The sequence below is a fragment of the Bos grunniens genome, chromosome 16 (genome assembly GCF_055505025.1).
Source record: "Bos grunniens cultivar Pamir isolate PY7600 chromosome 16, Bosgru_T2T1.0, whole genome shotgun sequence".
Lineage (NCBI taxonomy): Eukaryota > Metazoa > Chordata > Mammalia > Artiodactyla > Bovidae > Bos > Bos grunniens.
In genome coordinates, this window is record NC_141180.1 from 23,010,706 (window position 1) to 23,027,633 (window position 16,928).

At 43.3% G+C, this 16,928-nt stretch overlaps 1 protein-coding gene across 1 annotated transcript in view; it reads right to left on the bottom strand.

The window, feature by feature from the left end:
* Positions 1–381: 381 nt before the first annotated feature.
* Positions 382–16,928, bottom strand: part of PAPPA2 (pappalysin 2) — a 315,881-nt gene continuing 299,334 nt past the window's right edge. The window contains exons 21-22 of the mRNA XM_086342421.1: positions 5,974–6,072; positions 382–3,670 (exon numbers count right to left, since the gene is read on the bottom strand). Coding sequence (XP_086198547.1) covers positions 3,596–3,670; positions 5,974–6,072 — 174 coding nt within the window. The 3' untranslated portion in view covers positions 382–3,595. The remainder of the gene's footprint in view (positions 3,671–5,973; positions 6,073–16,928) is intronic.

Genomic DNA, 16,928 nt, shown 5'->3' on the forward strand with positions numbered 1-16,928 from the left:
CCCTGTCCCATTTCTGCCTATCAAGCTCATGTGCATGCCTCATGGACCATCTTTCAAATACTTCCTCCCTTTGGCATCCAGGAGTGACTCTACTTCCCCTGAACTGTAAATGATTCTTGCATTTTATTCCTACAATTCATGAGGCACTTAACATGACTACTGTGTACTCTGCTTTTGTATATGTCTTCTCTTCTTGTAAACGTTCATGTTTATCTTCCTTACACATACCATTTACTTAATAAATGGTTTTTAAGTGACCGAAAGAACTCATCAATCAACTGATCAATGATGGATGTCCGGACCTGGCATGAGTAAATGAAAAACAATTTGGAAGTGATGGAATGATTTAAACAAAGAATAAGGCACCAAAGACACATCCCATTTTGTGTGCTGATTTTTTTTTAATGAACATCTTATAGTCTTACAAAATAACTGGCTGTAGCTGTTTTACGTTACAATACAGTAGATCAGCTCCTTTCACTGTGTTCCCAATCAAACCATCCCCTTGGAGTGCTAACCGATGCACTCAATAGTGATCCCACAGAGGAGAGGACGTGCCAAACCCAATGCCTTGTAATGGAGGGAAGAAGAGGAGAAAATCAAGAATAGCTCTTTGCTTTCATGTACAGGTTTGCCAGCTGACAGTTCTCACTCTGTCCTCTCATCTGTCTGCTCGGAGGCTGTCATACTAATTGCCAGAATCATTCAGCCCTGGGCAACCTGAACCCCAGAGCTCCTAGTCACTAGGAAAAAGAGGAAGCAGAGAAGCAATTTTTGAACAAGGAAACAGAGGGAAGAGCCTCTGGGAGAGGCTCTCTGTGACCCCAAGTATGGGGAGGAGCAGCAGAATGCAGACCACCATGTGGACTGAGTGTGAGCTGACATCCACGGGGGATCTGGAACTGTGGTATCTCAGACCTTCAACTTTATTGTGACTGGAGGAGCTCAAAACACTAGGCTCCAGGGGAAAAGGCTGGAAGAACCTGCTGTTTCTGAATGGCCAGGGCTGACTCAGGCTGGGCAACCTGTAGTCTAAAAGGCTTTCCACACACCCCCAGATCCCTCCTGTCACCTTCCTAGGGAAGTGATGAACAGCAGATGTTGCCAACAGAGACTAAATTTTTTTAAAAAATGAAGTACAAAAGAGAAATGTTCTCACGGTTACTTCTGTGGGGAGACTGAGGCCAGACACACACCATCATGAACCACAGGTTCCACATTCCCATGGTGGGGGTGGGTAGCAATGGGGGCTGTAACCTTCTTGAGCTGGGCAATGCCCAGGATAACTCTCCTGCTACCTCAGCCTCAGACATGGCAGGATTCCCCTGAATGGAGTTTGACATGCTTCAGGAAATTTGGATAGTGATTTTACAGCTGTTTTAAAATGAAGAATTGAAACTTGTCTACTCTCCTTTTCCATACTGAAGCCTATCAGAATCCCGGAAATAAATATTCTTTCCTTGAGAGCACTAAATGTGAAGCCAGATAAGGAAGAATAGGTATCTATACTGTTGTTTCTGTTATGGCTGGGAATACAGAGGACAAGAGTATTTTGGACGGGCAACCTCTGGCTCTTTACCTTCCCCCATGACTCTGCCACTCTCCTTTTAGATCCCTATAGATAAATCTGTACATATCCCCTTTTCCTTTTTATTCCATTCCAGAATGTTGTTCTTTCCTACATGAAGTCTGGCTCAGGTTGGAGTGGGGGAAGGTAATATTTCCTTTTTCCTATTTGCATAGCCAAGGCTTCAGTGTTGATGGGAAGAGTAGAAAACTGTGGTTAGAGGCAAAGAGCAGGTGATCCAGAGAGACCAAGACTGCCCTCAACCTTTTGCCTGTTCTTCCTTTCCTGAGATGATAAGCTGGGGTGTTGAAAAAGAAACTAGCTCCTTACTCTCTTTCTCCATAAAGAAAAAGAAACTAGTTCCTTACTCTCTCTTCCTCCAAAAAGGCCTACTCCATAAATCATTACCCACCCCCCCCAAAAAAAAACCCCAAAAACAACTGCAATAGACCACATGCAGAAAGAGTCAGCCCGGGCTGTAGACAGAGGCAGGTTAACATGGTCACTTCACACATTGTCCATCTATTGAGCAAGAAAGGATCACAATGACAAAATGGACTCTAAATAGTTGAAATTCTTCTCTCTCCCCACAGAGTGTCACCCTTGCTCCATGTATTTTCAGAACTCACTCAAAGGGAGCTCTCTGGGACACAGATTTGACACAAAGCACTTGAATAGACTTTATCTCCCATTCTGCATTGTTCAGAGGATCCCAGTGGTGTGCTGTGGAGACCTGAAACAAAACTGAGTCTCCTTGACTCAATTTGTCCTCCAGTCCTGGGCTCTGATTGACCCCAGTGTCTACCCTGTGAATGGCCTCTGTCAGCTCCTTCATCCCTGCCTATTCTTCCATCTACTCTCACCTTTCCCCCAGAAAGTCAACAATAGGTCATGTGGCTGTGAATGATGGCCAGGCTCAGGGAATTAGAAGATGGGAAACCACAGACCAAGTATGAGGGATGCATGCGTTCCTATAATCCTGGTGACAGGAAGGTGAGCCTGCATACAGACTTGTTGACTGGCCAAGAGCCACCCCTGGAACAGGCACCTGTGGAAATGCAGAAAACCCTGGGCCTCACCGACTGCAATTATGAGTTCTGAGAAGTGAAGAGAAGTACTTTTTGGATGGATACTCAAGACTCATAGTCTAGTTTTCCTGGACCCCTCACCAATGGATACCCCCACCCACCTTTCCATGCCCCTTAGTATTATTCCAAGTCCCCCTCTCCTCAAAGTGGGCCCATCTCTCAGCTCATAAAAAGATGATTAGCTGACATGTGATCATCAAAAACTCCATCCAATCTCTCTTTGCTTCCCCAGTTCTCTCTCAACCTGCTAATCCCTATGAATAGAAAGATGGTAGAAGAACTCAGTCCTCAAACCCTCAGCATTCATTTTGGATGTGAACTTCACAGCAGCATGTGTGGAACAATGGATAATTTTTAGCTTAGTAGACAGCAAAAAATATAATATATATAATATATTTATATCATTATGTTTAAATACTTATAAAGAATTAACAACTAACCTCATTATTACTAAGGGAGACTACACAAAGAAACGAGAGAGCCAGTTTAGATTAGATGAGCCCTGAAAGATGGCAATCCATTCAAAATGGGTATTAACAGAGTGTCCCTGGCAACTGCTCTTCTAGTGTTTTGGTATTGTTTTACAAGTTGGGTGGGGCTGAATAGTTGGCAGGGTGCAGAGTAGGGAGCAGGGCAAGAGTTGAGGATGGGATTGGATAGAATATAAATGGGGGAGGAGGGTCCTTGTATATCTATCATATTTCTCTTTCCATTTTAAATCAACTGCCTCTTTGAAGAAACTTTTGCCTGTGATTCTTCCTTACTTGGGCTACTTGATACAATAGTTGGCACCTATAAACGTCCTCTTGCTTTAAGATCCTTCATGTTCTTCTTCCTTCACTTTATGCCCTTTCTTTTTCACTCATCTTTTCTTTCCTTTTGTGGAGGCCCCTCTTCTTACTGCCTCCAGGGCAGTGGAAGGAAGGGCTTGATCCTACAGTTACAGGTTTTCTTCAGCCCTGGGGTCTCGGCAGGTGCATTCATCCTGATCACAGTCAGCAGCAAATGGAATGACCTAAGGGAAGAGAAGTTGAAATCACCAAATGACCAAAGAGAAGTTGAAATCACCCATTTTTGCACCAAGCTTCACACTTTCAACCAGCCTTTGCTTTTCTCACTTGGTCCCCGAGGAAGTGTGGGATAGCATGTCAGTATCACAGAACTGAAATTAACACTCAGTTCTTTCACTTACACACCATGTCTCCTTGGGCAAGGTAAATCTTGTTTTGCTTTCTTTACATATAACGTGGGAGGGCAACAGCATCTACCTCAGAGGGTGTTTGGATGGTTTCAATAAGATGATGGATATGAAAAACATATTCTAGGTACCTCTAACACCTGTTACTACTACTTCTAATATTACCACTAATGTTTTCACAAAATCCCTGTAAAGCAGGTAAGACGAATGTTAGTATTTTCTTCTTAGAGGTCAAGAGAGGTAGGGTGCCTTAACTCAAGGTCATGACACTACTACCTAGCTCTATAGGTAGGTAGTAGTATAGCTCTACCTAAGACTCTATAACCTAGCTCTATGTTTTCTATTCCCTTGGTGTTCTTGGGGCCATAGGGTCATCTCTGCTATTTTTGTAAGTTTGAGGTTTTGCCCTTCTTGAACCTAGACTATACTTAGGCTTGGTGAAACGATGCATCTCTCTACTCATTGTTTGTGGCTAGATTGCCTTCCTGCTATGTGATTATCCCTCCTCCAGGCCAGAGATGGCCCAGCAACATTTTCTCTCTTCCTGTTTGCACTGCTACCAACAGATAACCATACAGTTTGAGTGTCCATAATTAGCTTCAGAGACAAGTGGGCATTTAGGAGACATGACATAACAGTGACAAAGATTCTGCTCTCTGGGCATGGATGGTCAAATGAAACAAAAATAGATCAGGGTATCATTTAATAGTTCAAGTGCACTGAAGAGACAGTCTTGGTGATTGGGCAAGTGGTGGAGAATGGGTGGTAGGGTTTGAGGAAATTTCCCAGCATATTTTCATATATGAATTCACTAATTTAAGAGTCAACAAGAGTCAAATGATTTTTCAATCCCTTTTGTGTATACTAGCCACAGCCACTGAAATCCATTAAAGGCAAACCCTAGAACTGCAGAATGTGAGATGGAGACGAGGAGAGAATTGTCTGCTTTCTTCTCAAGTGGTTATGCCTTCCTGGGTAGAAAAGGGACCCATGACCAGTTACTTTCTTCAAGTGAGACCAGGAACTAGTTGGCATGATTTCTTACCTGCATTCCAAGCTCTTGATCTCTTTCTCATAGTTTGGGATTTAATGGTTTTTAGAGCAAACTCAACAGTGACACAATGAGCCCTTGAGTTTTCTGCACTAAATAAGTTAATTCATGTCAGCAGTGAGAAGAATGCCTAGCACAGAGTGAGTCATCGGTAAATATTGTCTCTTAGAAGGAGTATTCAGGTCTGTGTACAGGTAATCACAGGTGTGACTTTATTGTGGAGATGAATACAAGGAAGAAAACATTATCTCTTGTGTATTTCTGATTCATCAAATCAGCCACCTAGCATCAAATATCTTTGGAGTTCTTGGGTTTTCATTCATATTATTCCAAGTTTTCAGCCCACTCGATTTTATATGTTTAACTTGAGCATATCTTCTAATTTTATAGAGCCCAGAGCAACAGGATAAAAGAAAAGAACTACTGCTCAGGATACAGTCTAGGGAGTGTTCCAGGGAGCTTGTGATGGTTGCTCAACAAATACCTGCAATATGCTTGCTAGACACTTTATAGGATTTTTAATTTAGCTATGAATATTTAATAATAGCTGGAGACATTTAAAGCACTAGGTAGGAAGCCCTGCTCTGAAGTAGGAAATGGAAACCCACTCCAGTATCCTTGCCTGAAAACTCCCATGGACAGAAGAGCCTGGCAGGCTACAGTCCATGGGGTTGCAAAGAATCAGATATGACTGAGAGACTGAGCACACACAGATACCACTTCATGGGTAATCCTGCCTCCCCAAGGAGTGGAAGCCGTTATTCTCTGCTCATAGAAACATTTCCTGGACAATGATAAGCAGGTGTGAATCTCTGAGGAGCAGCAGCATGGCTTTTCTGAACCAGTTGCAGGACTGACAATGAGAGAAGTAGTGTTTTCTAACAACTTATCCTAAAATTACAGTCCTTCATCCTGTCACCATAGAGGCTCCCGTGTTTGCTCATTGTCATTCCGTCCTCTTGACTGTTGAAGAAAAACCATGATGCGCCACGAAGTAGAGCTAGCTGAAGCCCCTACTTGTTTCTGGGGCTACTATCCTCTCTCCCCACTCCCAGGTGTCCTCACTTACCTTCTTGGAGGAGAGTGTAGAAGGGCAGCAGTCTCCCCCATCATAGTTGCAGTAGGCCCGGTTATTGATGGTGTCACACCAACCGTCCCCTTGGAAAGGCTGGTAAGGAGGTGGCAGGTCAGTGTCTAAGTACAAATTCACTCTGTTTCACCCTTTTCTCCCACTTAGCCCACCTCAAAATAATCCACAGAACTCAAGATACATTATTACGGGAGCACACCCAAAGGGCAGGGTCAAAACTGACCCAACATACTCAAGAAGTTGAAAAGTCTCAAGATAAGACCCTTGGATCTAAGGAATTGTCAAATTTCATACCTAGCATCTGTTCCTGGCCTATTCTAGGGTCCAGAATGGTTCACTGAATTCCTTGATCAACTTTTTCACCTTCTTGTAATAGTAGGTCTTTATATCATGTGGTTTACAGAATATTTTTACATACAAGAAAATTAAAAAAAATATATATATATTTACATGTGTTAACTCTGTTGGTCATCAAGAAAAGCTGTGCATCAGGCAAATTTGGCTTTAAAAGTCCTATTTCATTAGTGAGGAAATGGAGATAAATAGAGATGACAAAAATCTCCCCAGGTCACACAGCTAGGGTCAAGTAGAATTTGGGATTAAAAGTCATGTATCTTGACTTTTTGCTGCTTGTTGAACCATAAAGAAGGCTGAGTTGGACCATAAAGAAGGCTGAGCACTGAAGAATTGATGCTTTCAAACTGTGGTGCTGGAAAAGACTCTTGTGAGTCCCTTGGACAGCAAGAAGACCAAACCAGTCAATCCTAAAGGAGATCAACCCTGAATATTCATTGGACAGACTGATGCTGAAGCTCCAATACTTTGGCCACCTGATGCAAAGAGCCAACTGATTGGAAAAGACCCTGATGCTGGGAAAGACTGAATGCAGAAGGAGAAGGGAGTGACAGAGGATGATATGGTTGGATGGCATCACTGACTCAGTGCACATGAGTTTGAGCAAAATCTGGGAGATGGTGATGGACAGGGAAGCCTGGTGTGCTCCAGTCCATGGGGTCACAAAGAGTTGGACACAACTGAGTGACTGAACAACAAGACAGATTAAGGACTGTAACCTCCACTTCTTCTGGTGTTTGTACTTAGAGACCCAGTTCTGGGTTGCTATATTGACTCAAATGATGTCTGTGCAGAGTGCAATGGTCCTAGGGTTTGGTATACCATGCTGGAACACAAGTCATCCCGCTTGTACAGCTACTTCACGCATAGCGGCTAGACACAGGGTTAGAGCAGAGAAAGCCAAACAGTTTCCATCTATTCCTATTACTGCTACAAGTTAAGAGAAACCAAAATGGGAAAGGGGCCCAGGCCAAACCAGAGTTAATGGAGTGTTTCACCCCCAAAGGGAATGTATGATAAGAACAGCAACCAGTGGTTACAAAATAGCTCAGCAGCCCAATGTGTCATTTCTCTAGAACCACTCCTGGAAGGAAACAATGTCCCGCAGCATCCTGGAAGGCACACCAGCCAACCCAGCCCACCTACTCAATCACATCAGCTGCTCCCCATGCTGAGTGGATGCCTCATTATAAAGCTCACGAGACATCTCGTGATCAAACTCTTGGGGCCACAGACGGTCAGTAGACTCTTGAATCCTGAGACCACCTTTCAGTTCCCACATTCAAATCACTTTCTCTTTCCCCACCCTCCTTAAAGGTCAAATAGAATGACTGTTCCCTATTTCACTGTGCTTTGATGAGACAGATCACTAAACTAAAAAAAAAAAAAAAAAGGCCATTAAATAATTTTCAGCAATTGCGTTACATCAGAACAAGTTCATCCAAGCTATTACTTCAATGTTTTGATTTATTCTATGGGGTCCAGAGGCCACTGGAACACCATTCCAGATATATACCAGTTTGCCAACCCCTGAGAAGCTGCTACTTGTGGGGTGGAACTCAACAGCTGTCGTACAGCTGCACATACAGCAATGTCAGATGAGAGTGGGAAGTGAAAATGAATTCTGTTCTCAACATAGGCCTCGCTGGGATAAAAGACAAAGATTCTGAGATGAGCATTGTTTTCAATGCTGGAGCCCATTGCTCTGGCTCTGGAGAACTTGGAATAACTATACAATAAGCACTTAAATCTACAATTACAGCCAAATAAGAGGAGTCAAAATGCAACTAGCCACATCCTTAACACCTATAGATGCCCCGGTTCTCCTGGGAGGACCAAGTGCATCCCACTGAGATTCTCCCAGATTTTTTTTTTTTCTTTTTCGTGTGTTTGGAGTATATTTTCCTCATCTAACACTGCATCTGTTACTTTTCCTCCAACCCTGACTGACTCATTGGCAAAACTAATCTTGTTCCTTCTTTCTCTTTCATGTAATTGTCTATAAAAATCCAAAGAGCACCCAAAATACTTTTCCCACATTATAAAAGCATGGGCTTCAATATGGAGGACTAAAGGGAGAGCTAAAAAAGATCTTCCTTTTCAAAAGAACCACTTAGACATTTGAATGGATTAATAAGAGATCCTTTGGAGTCTTTCTTTCCAATATCTTCCCCAAGGATGGCCTCTCTCATCTCAAGAGCATTAGGGAAGATGTGTTGAAAAGAGCAGAAATGGTCTAGGTCTAGGCTCTGCAGATCCCACTGGACAACAATGGCTATAGCCTGGACATGATTTCTAAAAATTGCTTCTTTTATGTTCTTAAAGGTCATCTGGGAAGAGAAAGGAATTTATAAAAAGGAGCATAAATACAAAGAAAAGGTTGAAAAGATCCAAGTATTTAATTTACTGTATACCTATTAGAATTAATTGTTCCTCCCCTAACCTGCCAAAAAACAACTACTCCACCCTAAACAAACAGAGTCTCCTATGGCAACATGTGCCTGGGAAGCTTGACAGCTTGAGTCCAAAATCACAATGGAAAAAATAGGAAGGGAAAAACGCCTAATTGATCCAAAATTTTTAAATTATCTGAAGACTGGATGTAGACTGGGAGACGTAAATCACACTAACGGAAAGCTGTCTGATTTGGGACGTCACTCTTCCCTACAGGAAGCTTCCCCAAGGGAGGGTACAGGATCGGTTTCTCTGCGTCCATAGGTGAAATCTTCATTACTCACTCGCACACTTCACTTTCCTGTATCGTTACAGTGTTCCACACAAGTGAATTTTTCAAATACCTAACGCTTATTTCTTTAAGAGCCACTTTTAATTTTTATTTTAACTATTTTCACAGAAGAAAAAAAAAACTTTTATAAAATTCCAGTTTTTCTGTTTTTTGATAAATTAGAGAATACAAAGTCATTAACTTGAATATTTTTCATTTTTACTCACAAGGAAGCTCTTTGCATTGGGATAGTTACTTCTTTACTAAACAAGCCTCCTTCAACATACACACAACACAACACCACACACACACACACACACACACACACACACACACAGACATTCTCATGGATCTAGTTTTGTAGAATCAACCTAAAATAAATACGTAAATCTGAGAGAGAGGCTGAGTTGCTCTTCTTATGATGTTTGATGATACCTACAGGAAAGCTTTTGTTGCAGTTGGCTGTGTTCCAATCAGATGAAGTGGCCATATAAATGACTATGCGTAAGTGATGCAATACAAAGAGGAAAGGCTGTCAGTCTGTCCTGTCCCTATGACTTGACTTCTCAAGAGTAAAGATAATTTCTTCTTTATATTATATTATCTGGTGATATTTTCTGTTTAAATTGCTCTGGGGAGTTAGGTATGGGAATGGTAGCTCTATCTGTTGCCTATGGATATAGTCGTTCATTCAATCACTTAACATTTATTCCACACCTATTTGTGCAAGGCATTGCTATGGGGATACAGAGAGAAATAAAACAGGGCTCCAGTCCTCAAGAAGATCCCCATTAGCAATCACAGCTGCTGCTGCTGCTGCTGAGCTAGCACAGAGATACAGACAGACGAGAAGTACCTAATTCAGATTTGGGGTGGATGAGAGCAGCGGAAGGATTGCATGAGCTTTCAGGGGTTGGCGCTACTCCATCTAACCCTTGTGAAAAAGAGCCTAGCACTGGATGATGCAGAAGGACCTGAAACTGTACAAGTGGAAGGAGAGGGTGAAAATAGACAGGTAGGTGGTCCCAGATGGCTTCTCACAGAACCCAGTGTCAGGAAGAGTGCCATAAATTTAAACTTTGACTGATTGGCTGATAATACCCCTATTTTGTGAATTAGATTAAGAACACTTTTCCTCTACAGCATGCAATGGAACACATGGCCTCACTGATGTTTTAGAAAGGTTAGTTTTGGACTTCAGACCTTCTGCTCTGCTAACTGGAAGACTGAGATCTTAGCCAAAAATGATTATATCCCCAAAGGTAAAGTCTGGGACAAAAGCCTTTGTATTTGTATCTTTTTGTATTTGTATCTTAAGAGGTGTTTTAGAATAGAAGATGCTAATCACATTTTTGCATGCCTAACACTATTTTCTTTCTCCTACATCATTTTCCATCAAAACTTTCTCGTTATGTGAATGACAAATCAGACCCACACCAATTTCTCCATATTGATTAGGCTGCATCAGGCCAAAAGAAGCCTTTCTCCAAGGCAGCTGTGGTATCACACCCAGGGAAGTCCATGCAGCAGATGGAAGCTCTCTGATTCTCCAATGAATGGTGATCTCCAGCCTCGTTCTTTCAGCCCTTGGATCTGCCCATATGTCCATACTGCCTGGGTTTCACTGCAAGGCCTCTCAGAATCTCAGGGGCAAAATCTGAGAGATTTTTGAGCCCCCGCAGGGACTCTTAATAACCACAACACTACTTGCTTTTTCTTTAAAAAGACCACCGATACATAAAATTCTAAGGCTGATAGATCCCTGAGGACTATTTGGTACAAAACTCTTACTTTACAAATGATGAAATGGCCCTTTAATAAGGTGAAATGTCTTGTTTGAAAGGCTAGATATGGCAATCCTGGGAAGAGAGCCTAAATTTCTTAATTCTTGATCTTCTTTCTACTAAACCATGCTACCACCATCTGATTATTTCATTAACCTTTTCATTTTTGTGGATTACAGAGTAACTTAAATTCCTTTGGCACCTCTATAAGAAGGGCTTAGTTGTAGGAATGTTAATAATGAAGTGAACTCAGTGATCTAATACAGAAACCAGGAAAGGGTCATACCTATACTCGCAATTCTCCTGGGCCCCCACAACCTCACTTCAGTTTTTCTCAGTTTCAGGTTAAAGGTTTGTGCCAATAAGCAACCTGATACCATAGCTCCTTCTGATCTTGGGGCTCAATTGGTCCATGTTTCTTTCCCTAGAGCTGATTCTGCCAGGAGGAAGCAGTGCTGAGCTTTCATCTCATCAGCAGATACCTGCCACCCAGAAACATTGATTTCTGGGCCTTAGAATTGTAATCAGATCTCTCTGTTCTTCAAAATCAGGTTCCCTGGGGTTTTCTAGTCCTTTTGCCGGATCCTCAGGTTGGGAAGTCTGATGTGGGACCTAGAACCTTCACAGTAGTGTGAGAACTTCTTTGGTATTATTATTCTCCAGTTTGTAGGTTACCCACCCAGCAACTTCAAGCTGTGTTTCAGCAGTATGTGAACCAAGAATTTCCAGATGTACAAGCTAGATTTAGAAAAGGCAGAGGAACCAGAGATCAAATTGCCAACATCTACTGGATCGTATAAAAAGCAAGGGAATTCCAGAAAAACATCTACTTCTGCTTCATTGACTATGCTAAAGCCTTTGTGTGGATCACAATAAACTGTGGAAAACTCTTCAATGGGAATATTAGACCACCTTACTTGTCTCCTGAGAAACTTGTACACAGATGAAAAAGCAACAGTTAGAATTTGACATGGAACAATGGACTGGTTCAAAATTGGGAAAGGAGTACATCAAGGCTCTATATATGCATATATACTCTGTATATGTACAGAGGACATCAAATGAAATGCCAGATGAATCACAAGCTGGAATCAAAACTGCTAGAAGCAATATCAACAACCTCAGATATGCAGATGATACCACTCTAATGGTGAAAGAGGAACTAAAGAGCCTCTTGATGAGGGTGAAAGAGGAGAGTAAAAAAGTTGTCTTAAAACTCAATATTCAAAAAAATAAGATCATGACATCTGGCCCATAACTTCATGGAAAATAGATAGGGAAAAAATGGAAACAGTGATAGATTTTATTTTTTTGGGCTTCAAAATCATTGCAGACAGTAACTGCAGCCACAAAATTAAAAGATGCTTTCTTCTTGGAAGGAAAGCTATGACAAACCTAGATAGTGTATCAAAAAGCAGAGACATCACTTTGGTGATGAAGGTCTGTATAATCAAAGATATGGCTTTTGTTTTCCATTAGTCATGTATGGATATGAGAGTTGGACCATCAAGAAGACCGAACACTGAAGAATTGATGTTTTTGAATTGTGGTGCTAGAGAAGACTCTTGAGAGTCCCTTGGACAGCAAGGATATCAAACCAGTCAATCCTAAAGGAAATCAACCCTGAATATTTATTGGAAGGACTGATGCTGAAGCTGAAGCTCCAATACTTTGGCCACCTGGGTGAAGAGCTGACTCATTGGAAAAGACTGACACTGGAAAGATTGAGGGCAGGAGGAAAAGGAGGCAACAGAGGATGAGATGGTTGGATAGCATCACTAACTCAATGGACATGAGTTTGAGCAAACTCTAGGAGATAGTGAAGGACAGGGATGCCTGACATGCTACAGTCCATGGGGTCACAAAGAGTTGGTCATGACTTAGCAACTGAACAACAAGAAGAAAGATGATAAAGCCAGGCATTTTCTGCTCACTGCAGTCATCTGAGGAAAAGAGGGAATGGAGTCATTCCACTCTTCCTGTGTTCACCCATTGGGGTGGGAGGGTGCCAGTGATCTCACATTTGTGGGTTTGCAACAATCTTCTTGAAAATGCAAAATTCAAATTGACAGATATCCTGAGATGGATTGTGCAGGAAGAATTTCTTAGATACAATGTCCTCTGGAAAATCTCATCTGGTGTCCTAGACCCAGAGAACTCTCCATGCCTGTGTACTATGGCATATTTTATCCATATATGCTTTATAGGACCTAACAGTCAGCATGTACTGTCAAGGGCTCAGAGTCTAATCACTTCTGTAGTGCCAGGTACTAGCTCAGTGCCTGATGCACTGCAGGTTCCCAACAAATAAATAACCATGATGGTGTCTAACCACATTTTCTTAGCCTACTTTATGAGCCGATTGTCCTTTTCATTAGTCCTCTCCTCCAAGGTGCACAGTATGGATACACACTTATTACTGAGTGGGAAGAGATAGTAGGATGCACTGTCTGAAAATTCTCCCTCTATAAACAATCTAGAAATACTGAACAGATTTATCAACATCATCTTAGTTCTATAGGTGGGATAATAAGGGAAGAATCGAAATTGCCAGGGGCCAAAATCTAGAGCAGAAAGAAGGCAGTGAAACTGTGACTGCCCTTGGAATGTTTGCAAATACTATCTGTAATCAAGTGGTTGAGTTTTAACAGTTGATCAGGAACAGGGACCCAGGTCTTGGATCTTTGCAAAATGGGGATATTTTAAGTGGCTCTGTTAGCATTTTGTATGCATGCTATGCATGCACGTATACGGGTTCTTTACCTCTAGCACCATCTGGGAAGCCCATGGAACAACATATATACGGCAATGCTGCACAGGTAGCTTAACTCATCCGGAACTAAGAGATTTTCCTGTGCCTACCTACCTGACCTCAAATCTCCATGATTTAATCCAAGGAGTGGCAAGGTCACTAATCACTAAGATATTAAAGACCTCCTAGGTACCCAGCTAACAAGTGAAACCATGAAGAGTGCCTTCTTGAAGGCCAACAGTCTACTCTTCAAACAACAGATAAGCAAGACACAATTGAGAGGGAGGCAATAAAGATACACATTCTATTGGATGAGCAGAGGGGAGCAGTCCCATTTCATGGCCCTCAGAGAGGGGTCAGTACTCAGGTCTACTCCTGTGGTCTATTGTGCTTTACTGGTCCATATGAGGTCACTAGACCCTCAAGAGAAAACCAAGGGCGACCTTGACAAGGTCAGAAACAGAAGCCTGATTATTACCAGGTTACCTCTATCTGACACCAAAACCAAATACAATCTTAGAACAGGAATAACCAAGTAGTGCAAAAATGAATCCCTTCTGCGAGAAACAGGATACAATGGACAGGAAAAGAAGAGCGAACAAAATAAGCTCAAGTTACTTCTTTCAGCTATAACACGTTAATCTGCAGAGCTTCAAAGCTCCTGCCCAGTAAGATGCTCAAGGCTGTACAGTATGGTGATTCAGAACATGAGGTATACTGTGAGATAAACCTACACCCAGGTCCCAGCTCTGCTCCTCAGCAACTGTTAGAGCCTGAGCGAGTTACTGCACTTTAAGCTGCAGTATTCTCCTTTGTAAATAGGAATAACACCTATTTACAGAGTCGCTGTCAAGAAAAAATGAGTGAATGGGGATGAAATGCTTAGCCCTGTACCTGGCCCACAGTAAGTACTCGATCAATCCTAGTTTTATAAAGGTGCCAGGAATGTACCATTGCTTTTACCAGGGTGTGGGTTGGTGTCTGAGCTCCCTCCATAGAGACTCTGGTCAAAAAGACATCAAGATTCTGCCACCAACATTTTAGGATCAAAGCTGTGGACGCTTTCATCTCTGCTCCCACCACTCTCAACCATAAATGTACCTATCTGAGTCACGGAGGAGAGTCGGATGACAAGGGAAATGGGTCTGGGACTTATTAAAACCGACTGGGAAAAGTCTTCCTGGCTTCTGGAAACCAGGGCTCCCCTAAAAACCATAGTGGTGACTCGGGTGTCTTAGCCTCTGAAAAACCCCAAACCATCACAGACACCTCTTCCCTGACGGGCACTGGAGGAAAACAGGAAGGTGAGAAGACTCTGTGACTTATTTTTCAGCCAAAAAAAACCTCCTAGCAGTTCCTTCCATTTAGCTGCAAAAAAAAGACCCAGAAGCTCAGACTCCCCACTTCATTTACAAACATACACCACCTGCTTCCCCACGTGGCTCTTCTCTTGGCTCAGCACAGCCCTGGTGCTTCTCACCCACACCCGGCGGGGCAGGGGATATTAAGGTCCTGATGGGGAACCAGGGGCAGCAGGGTGTTCAGGTAGAGGCTGCACTTCCCTGTGCCAGAAAATCATGGGCTCCAAGTCAGAGCTCTGCTTCTCACAGGAGAGAGGAGAAGAGGATATGTCTCCAGGGTCCTTGTCATTCTCTCTCAGGGAGCTTAATAAAAGGACAAAATCCTCCTGCAAATTTGTGATCTGTCCCTCTGCTGAGAAATGTTTACCAAATCGAACCCCTGCTGCTGGTGGGACCATGTCCTAGCCCTCAAGTGCCCAGGGAGGCCTCACGGATGGTAAGACACTCTGTGCCTCGGGCCTTTACCTCCCTCTACCTTTTACCAAAACTGTATGAGGCTGTGACAGAACTGGTACTCCACTCCCAGTGTATGTGTGCTCAGTCGCTCAGTCGTGTCCGACTCTTTGCGCCCTTCTGGACTGTACCCCACCAGGCTCCTCTGTCCATGGGGTTTTCCAGGCAAGAATACTGGAGTGGGTTGCCATGTCCTTCTCCAAGGGATCTTCCCAACCCAGGGACTGAACCTGTGTCTCTTGTGTCTCCTGCTCTGCAGGCAGATTCTTTACCCGTTGAGCCATCAGACACCTTTCCCAAATCCCTTAACTCCCTTCTCAAATCCCTTAACTCCCTTCTCAAATCCCTTAACTCCCTTCTCAAATCCCCATAGTTACTCACAAGGTCACTGCCTGCCCTCGGCCTCAAACCCCGACTCCATGTCCTAAACACAAGGCCCCTAAACCTTTCCTCTCCTCCGCCTTTGGTCTTACTCCTCTCTCTCATGCTTTCCTTTCCTCCAGAGAAGTTGATCCTGCACAATCAGCTTGTCCAGTTTTGATGCCAGTGGTTCCCAGTCCTTCGCTGGCAAACCAGGATTTCGTGGCAGCATCACCTGTCTCATCTCCAAACTGAACCACACAGTAGTGCTTCTTAAGATACGGTCAGGTGACCCAGCAGCAGTCCTTCGGGTGGCCTGATGGCTGTGCTGAGGTTCCCAGTGGGAGATGATGACAACACACCCTCAAGACCCCACCCATGTCTCCATCACGAGGCTGGTGGACCCATTAATTCTCATGATTTTGCCTGTCTAGTTTTCATGGTAGGAGGGACCTTTTAGGTGGCCTACAAGCTCTCCTGATAGTCTTGCTACAGGGCATTTGGCTTTCGTCTTTAAAAGAGGAATAAGTTAACAATTGTTTGTTCATGGGAATTTCCTGCCTTGGATCCAGCTAACTGGAGCAACCTACTGTGGTTCAAGGCCAGAGGTAGAAATGTTGAACACAAGAAGTTTTATGTCTACAAGGGCCATGGGGATAGGGGCACTTCCAGTTTGTCCTCATGCAATGAGGCCCCTGCGTTAGCACAAGGCCTAACACACCACAGTAGGTACTTCCTGAATATCCAGTGGATGAGACCTGTGAGAATTGACTTTACAAGCTCAGAAAGCAGAATAGTGTTTGCTTTCTACTCCTCTGGACTTTCCTCCAAGATAAGGTATTTTCCTCTCTCTGGTTCTCTACCCTCCCCGGATATCTGTTCTCACTATCAAGGACTCTCTAAAGCATCACTTGAAATATGAGCTTGGCATGACCTTCCAGGGAGAGGTTCACCAACAGATTCTCAGGAAACCAAACTGAAAGACTCAGAAGAAGAAAGCTAAGAGCACAACACCAGGCTGCTACAGGCACCTTGCCCAGCAGGTGGGACCTTCTGCCTGGCTTCCAGGCACCTCTGTAGGTGGTCCTTCATCCCCGCTTCCTCCCTGGGCGTCTGCCATCTGCGGTGCCAGTACCCCAGCCCAC